The sequence below is a fragment of the Garra rufa genome, chromosome 7, assembly GCF_049309525.1.
Source record: "Garra rufa chromosome 7, GarRuf1.0, whole genome shotgun sequence".
Lineage (NCBI taxonomy): Eukaryota > Metazoa > Chordata > Actinopteri > Cypriniformes > Cyprinidae > Garra > Garra rufa.
In genome coordinates, this window is record NC_133367.1 from 44,309,194 (window position 1) to 44,318,271 (window position 9,078).

At 36.9% G+C, this 9,078-nt stretch overlaps 1 protein-coding gene across 1 annotated transcript; it reads left to right on the forward strand.

Annotated features, from left to right (window-relative positions):
• Nucleotides 1-2,941: 2,941 nt before the first annotated feature.
• LOC141338643 (NLR family CARD domain-containing protein 3-like) lies at nucleotides 2,942-8,620 on the forward strand. The gene is made up of 7 exons (XM_073844243.1): nucleotides 2,942-3,096; nucleotides 3,689-3,796; nucleotides 4,901-4,961; nucleotides 5,414-5,618; nucleotides 5,719-7,498; nucleotides 8,006-8,179; nucleotides 8,443-8,620. The coding sequence occupies exons 1-7, from the start codon at nucleotides 3,038-3,040 to the stop codon at nucleotides 8,618-8,620; spliced, it is 2,565 nt and encodes an 854-aa protein (XP_073700344.1). The 5' UTR covers nucleotides 2,942-3,037.
• Nucleotides 8,621-9,078: the final 458 nt, after the last annotated feature.

Genomic DNA, 9,078 nt, shown 5'->3' on the forward strand with positions numbered 1-9,078 from the left:
TGAAGCAATATGGTGGCAGTTGCTTTATAAGACTTTTTTTAGTAATAGCTGAGTAAGCCGAAGAAAGACCACTTCATGGTGTTCATTCATCAGGACCCTAATAGCACACATGGGAGACGTCTATTTGACATCTTCAAGACATCTGCAAGCTGTAGTTTGCTCATCTGCAATACGTGTTTCCTATCAGATGTCAAATAGACATCTTCAGCACGCACGTTTCGAGAGCATCTAAACAGTAAACTTAGCGTTCTATCTGATCTTTAAAGGTTGTATCAGCGATTTCTAGCCTGAAACATAAAGTGTCAAATTCAGCTGACCTTTCATCACGATCCGCTCGCTGCCTGCCCCATAAATTGTCTGTGAAAAAAACGCGTCTCTCGGGTCAGCCTAGGGTCCGAGATATGCCAAAAAAACAATCGGCACTACCAACCTTTCCACAGATAATCAAACAGTGTTCCAACCAATCAGCGTCAGGGATTTGGTGTTGTGGACTTTCGCTCCGCCTCCCTCACATCCCTGCACCAGTAGGAAAGTCCACAACACCAAACCCCTGACGCTGATTGGTTGGAACACTGTTTGATTATCTGTGGAATAGTTGATAGCGCCGATTGTTTTTTTGGCATATCTCGGACCCTAGGCTGACCAGAGAGACGCGGTTTTTTCACAGACAATTTATGGGGCAGGCAGCGAGCGGATCGTGAAGAAAGGTCAGCTGAAATTGACACTTTATGTTTTAGGCTAGAAATCGCTGATACAACCTTTAACGTAGTCAATGTAGTGGAATAAAAACAATACGGACTCCTTTCTACTGCACCTTCAAAGGAGGCAAGACGAAGTTGTCTAAACTAGCACTGAAATCCTGAGGTAACTTTATGTTTTACGTTACTCTTCTTGTTGTGTTTTTGCCTGCTATTTCAAATGCATATGCCCCTTAAATTTGAATGAAGACTGATTATCTGTCAGTTTTTTATTGTTTATCAGCATTAACAAATTCTTTCTGGAAGTGATACTAACAATATCGGTGCCCTATAATGTTATCGCTGTGGTGTGAACTACGTATTGAAGTGTCAATATTAGCATCTACAACAAACATTAAGTGCCCACAGCCTAAGCACAAGTGCAACTTTTCAGCTCAATGGTAACTACAAAATTCAGTAACAGTAACTCCTCTAAATGTCCGATAAAACTGAATATTAAAGAGTAACATAAATTATAAACATCTTTCCTTCACTGAAAAAAAATCTAATAAAATGTAGTCCCTAAATTTACTCTCCTAATGCAATCATTTGCAGAGCATGCTGGGAAAAAAGCATTTTGAGCTAAGTTGATCGTAAAGCCTTTGCCACCAATGGAGCTACAATCCACTTAAGCTTACAATGCTTTTGGGAAACGCAGCCCTGGGCAGTGGATCTGTAATTCCCAGCATGCTTTGAAAGGGACTGCATTCAGAAAGTACATTTAAGGATTAAGTGTTTTTTAGGTGTTTCGTTTTTTTAGAAAAGGGAACAATGTTGCTAGTTTATGTTAATGTTCAGTTGTGTTGGACATTTAGAGGATTTTCTATTATTGAGTGGTTACCATTGTGCTGATGAGTAGCACTGTCAATAGTGATTTTTACTTTGCTGATTAATGTGTGCCATAGTGATAAATTGTAGTATTTTGTTAACTAAACTAAAGATGTTTTACAGCAAGTGTGTGTTTCTTGACTGAGTTCATTCTGAGCTTTTCTTTTTAATATTGTATGTTGAATTAATTAAATGCCCTTAATTTTTTTTATATTTTATGAGACCGAAGTGTGATTGAGGTAAGCTGTACCAACAAAACTCGAATTTACAGATAGAATTAGATAAAAGTACATTTTTAAAGCAACAGCTGCTCATGTTCATTTTTTACAGTGGTAAAAATGTAGTGTCACAATTTGACAATATTAGGTAGCCAGAAACAATCCAGACTAGTTTACAGTAGAGTGCAACATTAATAACAGGGCTACTCAATTTTGGCAAAAATCAAAATCACGATTATTTTGGTCAACATGACTATGACTTAGTCCAAAGCTTTATATTAGTGATTAATTTAAAAATAACAATACAACAGAAAAAAAGATACAGATGAATAAAAAAAATTAAATACTGAATACTTTTATGCAAGTATGAAGTAGTCTAACAATACTATGCAGTTATTTGAATGTAAAATAAAAGAGCGTCGTCACTGAAATAATAAAACATGCTTTGTTTCTTTTAAAAACTACAAAAGTCATTTCAAGAGCAGTGAGTGAGTTTTCTCTTTATATTTTTCCGCTTTATTAGTATTAAGCACAGAGACGGCAGAAGGAATATTATTCAAGAGCCACATAGACGCAATATACTGTTACACATGCATTTTCAATCTCAACCGTATATGATCATTCAAGACATAACTGACAAGGGTTTACATGAATAATCACCAAGCGCCTCATTTTGAAATATTTTTGTGTGTTTTTGACCGTTTAGACTTGAGTTAAAAGATAACTCTACATATCTGTGTTCTACTCCGTCTCTAAGCACATACACAGAACAGCGCAAGTTCTCGTTCTCGCTTTTAAAAACACAACATCAAGGAAACATTAATAAATAAATTAATAAAATCACGTTACATGATTTTGCTGATTTGCATGTAAAATTTGGCTTTTAATGTATTTTTTGGCTTTTAATGTATTTTTATGATCGCTTAAAGCCGAAATTGAAATTGAAATTGAAACTGAATTTCGATTAATTACACAGCCCTAATTAATATGATAATACGATTTACATATTTTAAAAAGAAAGCTGTGAATTGTTTGGATCCACATTTCTTGTCTTCATTTTAAGAAGTGCTTGTCTCAGTTTGTGCTGCTGTATGTAAATGTTTTGATTATGTGGAAATAATGACATGATTTGCTCTTCATGTGTGCAGGTCATTGCTGTGGACTGACTGTTGAGACAGATTTGACAGATAAATTCTGAGATGATAAATCACTCACTCTGTGGATCAGCATCTGCATCGGCTTTTAGATGAAATCATGGCCTCCAGAATGAATCTTTCAAAAGAACATGACACTAAGATAAAGACAGTCAAAAGGTTAGAGAACCTAAACTTATGTTTTACATATTAGTTTTACTAAACAGGGCAAATGAGCGCGAGAATGCAATTCCAAACAGTGCCAATGGGAGGGTAAATTGCTGCAGGCGATTTATTAACAGTGCATAAATTAAAGAACACAGATCTAAAGCTACATCTAATTTACAAATCGACCAACATCACAATAAAGAATAAAGAAGCCACAGTATGTGGTAAATAAAAAAAAAACATGGCTTGGCAAGCGATATGTTTGAATAATGTCCTCTTCTGAAATTCCAAATAAATTAATACATGTGGGGAAAAATCCTCTCCCTTTCACCATGCACTCTGTGGTGCCTCCTCCTAGCAACAATAATTGCAGCCATTTCAAGCATAAAATAGTTTAAAACATGCATGTTTGGGGTGTTAAAACTAACATAACAGAAACCTTTATGAATTCTTATATTAAACACTAACTATTAACTAATGTTTCCATGTTAATATTGTGTAAAAACACACAAAATAACACATAATGGTTTAAAATGTAAAAGTGAGAATGTTTTTCTGAGAGCAGAGTGAGATTATCACTGTTTATATTGCTGATGTGTTTCAGCCTGTGTGAGAATAAATCTCCTGAACCCAGCTGTGTGTCCATGAAGAGTGACCGGTCAATGGATCCTCCACTTGTATTCAGTTTGGGAGATACATCTCCTGATTTGAGGTGTTGTTTAGTTTATGGTATAATACATATATACACAGCAAAAAGGCCAGAGTTAAATTAACTCTTCAGAGAGTTTATTTGAGTCCACTCTCAAAAGTGTCAAGTGTTAAAATCAGAGTGTTTAATTAATACTGAAGCAGAGTTAAAGTTAATGAGATAATTAGCTATTAATTAAGTGACACCTGATGTTAACAAGCAGAATCGCCAAAGGAGAAAATCACATTTTTTAAGCAACCATTAAAGTGGTCAGTGCTTTCATTAGTTGGGCTCTTGACCCTTACATCTTTAACATTAGATCTTGCTGGGCTGCTTAATTTGGGGGGAAACAACCAGGCAAGTCATCAGAAGGTTATGTTTTAAAGTGATCGTTGCTTGACCTGAATCAATGAGCTCAATTTAGATTCAAATCTCTGAGTTGTTTTCCTTTAAAGGAGCTGTAACTCAGAGATGAGTTTCTAAAAGAGTTCAGTCAAATAACTGTTGTAAATATTTAGTCTCATGAGTCCACAACAAATGATCCTGTCCATCTTTCTTTATAATTTATTTTGGAAGAATTTTTCACAAGTCGAAACCTACTTTTTTAGGCACACACAGACATCAAGAACCAGCATATGAATCTCAGCAACGGTGACAAATGACATATTCAGATAAACAGATCAACTCTGAACATCACAAAACAAGTTATTAAAAGATTTCTTGAAAACATGATCACTTTAAGTCCAGTTTGTTTGGCTGTTATAACACTGCTACAGCAGCCAAACAAGATCTGATTTTACAAACGTTAAGTTCGAGACCCCAACTAAAGCAAACACTGACCACTATAATGGTTTCTTAAAAAATGTGATTTTCTCCTTTGGTGATTCTGCTTGTTAACATCAGGTGTCTCCAATAATGATTAATCATCACTTAATTAATCACTAATTATCTCATTAACTTTAACTCTGCTTCAGTGTTAATTTAGCTGTCAGATTTGAACACTTGACACTCTTGAGAGTGGACTCAAATAAACTCCCTCGAGAGTTAATTTAACTCTGGCCTTTTTGCTGTGAAATTAATTTACTTATGTGCATTAAATACATTTATACGCTTGTACATTTAATTTAGTGAAAAACAAAAGGGATCAGAATCATATACAATTAAGAAGAACTTGGACCTCATTTTCAAGGTTGGTGTGTGTGTCTGCATGTACATGTGTGTTTGCTTGAGTGTTTGTGTCCCAACACAATATGCCTCTTAGTAGAGATATTAAGAAATCTGTAAATCCTTCTGTATAATTTTATGATCATACCTACTCTTACCTTCAAATTCACTTTCCCACTCACCTAATACATGTAAAGTAGCATATAACACATGACAAAGCTTATCAATGTCCACTGAAGTAGAAAAGCTGAATTTATGTCACCTGACTGTTGCCCAAACATAATGTTAGCAAGCAGCCAGTCAATCAAACCCCCACTTTTAACCTTAAGTATCTCTTTAGACACTGATATCTGAGGATTCAGTATAAGTTATTAGCAGTTGCGATATATTAGTTTTCATTCTATGCAATAAACTACAAATAAACACAGTTTGCGATTAAATGAAAGTTCACTGTTTGAATAATTAATTTGATTTCAGGAGCTTGAAAAGAAAATCATCTCAGTGATGAAGAGTGAGCTAAAAGATTTTAAGAGACTACTGAGTCCAGATTACCCAGAATGCTCTGAAAGAGACCATTATGATAATGAGGGTCATAGCAGAATCAGAGAGGGGCTTTTGAAGATCACACTGCACTTCCTAAGGAAGATGAACCAGACAGACCTCGCTAACAGACTACAGACCAGTAAGAGCTCTGGATCATAAGATTTTTGCCTATGTTTTGATCAAGAACATTTTGTCGCAAATATTCCTAAACATCATGCATATTTCTTACCTTTGCTCAGAATTGATGCCTGTGTATCAACAAAAACTCAAATCCAGACTACGGGATAAATATCAGAGAATCAATGAAGGAATGTCCAATCATGGAGACTCAGCACGTTTGAATGAGATCTACACAGAGCTCTACATCACAGAGGGAGGCAGTGGAGAGGTCAATAATGAACATGAGGTGAGACAGATTGAGACAGTGTCCAGGAGACCAGAGACACAGGAAAAGCCAATCAACTACAATGATATATTTAAACCCTCACCTGGACAAGACAAAACCATCAGAACTGTGCTGACTAAAGGAGTCGCTGGAATTGGAAAAACAGTCTCTGTGCAGAAGTTCATTCTGGACTGGGCTGAAGAAAAAGCAAATCAGGACATTCATTTCATATTTCCTCTTCCTTACAGAGAGCTGAATTTGATACAGAAAAATCTCAGTCTTGTTCATTTACTAAACCACCTTCACTCAGAAACCAAAGAATTTAAATCAACAGATTATGATGACTACAAAGTCATGTTGATTTTTGATGGTCTGGATGAATGTCGACTACGGCTAAATTTCCAAAACAATCCGAGCTTATCTGATGTAACAGAATCAGCCTCAGTGGATGTGTTGCTGACCAACCTCATCAAGGGAAATCTACTTCCTTCTGCTCTCCTCTGGATCACTTCACGACCAGCAGCAGCAAATCAGATCCCTCCTGAGTGTGTTGACCAGGTTACAGAGGTACGAGGATTCAATGACCCTCAGAAGGATGAATATTTCAGGAAGAGAATAAATGATCAGAGACTGGCCGATAGAGTCGTCTCACACATCCGATCATCAAGAAGTCTGTTCATCATGTGTCACATACCAGTCTTCTGCTGGATTTCAGCCACTGTTCTAGAGAGAATGATGGGTAAAGCAGAGCATGCAGAGATTCCAAAGACTCTCACACAAATGTTCACACACTTCCTGATCTTTCAGACCAAACTAAAGACTCAAAAGTATGAGGGTAAATATGAAATTGATCCTGATCAGGCTAGAAAGACTATTCTGTCTCTAGGAAAATTAGCTTTTGAGCAGCTGGAAAAAGGGAACCTGATCTTCTATGAGGAGGACCTGAAAGAGTGTGGCATTAAGGTCAGAGAAGTGTCTGTGTACTCAGGAGTTTGTACCCAGATCTTCAGAGAGGAGTCTGGACTGCAGCTGGGGAAGGTGTACAGCTTTGTTCATCTGAGTATTCAGGAGTTTCTTGCTGCTTTATTTAAGCTGCTGTCCGTTTCTGAACAAAACACAGGAATGAAGAACATGTTCAGGTCACGTAGTTCAGATCATATGTTCATGGCCAGTTTACTGAAAGAAGAAGTGGACAAGGCCTTACAGAGTGAGAATGGACACTGGGACCTTTTCCTCCGATTCCTTCTAGGTCTTTCATTAGAATCTAATCAGACTCTTTTACAAGGTCTCCTGAGAAAGACAGTAAGCAGCTGTCAAAGCAATCAGGAAACAGCTGCATACATTAAACATAAGATCAGGGAGAATCCATCTCCAGAGAAATCCATCAACCTGTTCCACTGTCTGAATGAACTCAATGATCGTTCACTAGAGCAGGAAGTCCAAACATATCTGAGCAGAACAGGTGCCAGTCGTCTTTCTGGAGTCAAACTGTCTGCTGCTCAGTGGTCGGCTCTGGTGTTTGTGCTGTTGAACTCAGAAGAAGAGTTGGATGAGTTTATACTGAGTAAATATGATCCATCCGAAGAATGTCTTCTGAGGCTGCTGCCAGTGATCAAAGCATCTAGAAAGGCTGAGTGAGTATTTTACAGTGTCCTTGTCTTATTGACTTATTGTCTTATTGACTCTTTTATGCATTATAGGCCTGTGTTTCTCTACAGTGTTTCTGTACATTTTGAGGTCTTCCTTATTTGAAACAGTCAGCTAACATCTTAAAGCACTCTATTAATGACCTGATGAGTTGAATCAAGCATGTTTGATAAGAGAGATTCATCCAATTGTGTAAAGTTGAGGTGCCTTTACAGGTTTGTAATACTTTGATATTAAAACTAGGGAAAATGTGAAAGATTTTTAGGCAATGCCTCTTGAGAAAGTTACATCAAGGGTTAAATAAAATATAAATAGCACATGTTAAAAGTTGCACACTTTTTGTGTGTGCGCTTTACAGGTCTGGTTGACATGTCTGACCAGTAGAGAAAAGTTTTGCTCAGCAAGAAAAAAAAATAAAATAAAAAATAAGGGAACATTGATAATATGTCAAGCACTGTCACCTCATCTTTATTTTTTCTGTATATTCTCTGCAGTCTTTCCAATTGTCATATTACACAGGAAGGCTGTGCTGCTCTGATTTCAGCTCTGATATCAAACCCCTCACACCTGAAAGAACTAAATCTGAGCTATAATAAACCAGGAGACTCAGGAGTGAAGCTACTATCCTCTCTACTGGAGGATCCACAGTGCAAACTGGAGAAACTACAGTGAGTGTAGTCATGTTGTTATTGAAAGGTCTTTAATTGTATTGAGAGATATTTATTCAAAGTATTTAACTCCTTCGACTGCCTATTGCTAGTAAAAGAGAAACAGTACAAAGATGCACAATGAACTCCTGAGATTGCATTTCAATTATTTTCTTGTGCTTGTGCCGACAAGTTTTGCTCATACAAAAACACAGACAAACACTCTTATTCCCTTTAGCCTAAACACAATCTCAGAGATCATTCATGTTCTTCACTCTCTGTAGGCTGTGGGACTGCAGTATTGGAGAGGAAGGCTGTGCTGCTCTGATTTCTGCTCTGAGATCAAACCCCTCACACCTGAGAGAACTGAATCTGAATGATAATAAACCAGGAGACTCAGGACTAAAGCTGCTCTCTTCTCTCCTGGAGGATCCACACTGTAAACTAGAGAAACTACAGTGAGTATCATCACATCTCAGTTAATATAATTTTTTGAGTAAAAAGTACAGAAGTTACAGAAATATGTTTTCCGTAGTAGTGGATTTGTTTGTTGCCCTCTTACCCTCAGTGTATGTATATATACCTCAGTGACTAGTAGAAGCAGCTGCCATTAGCTAACATCAACACACGTACCTGGGCTAATGTTACTTTCACTGCACCAGCAATTTCACAGTTATTGCCTTTAAGTAAAACAACATGAAGCATAACATCTTTGATCCTTGATCTTCCCCAAACGAGTCTCTGTGCACCCCCTTTCTATCTTCTTCCCTCCTTGCTGAACGTGATCATTTTCAAAAGCAAAACTGAAAAACTGAAAAAAAAAAAACAGTGTGCATAAGAAAGCAATAAGCATGAGAATATCCAATATGAAATGTAGGCCTTTTTTAATATTATGTACACAATAATAATCTTTTTCATTG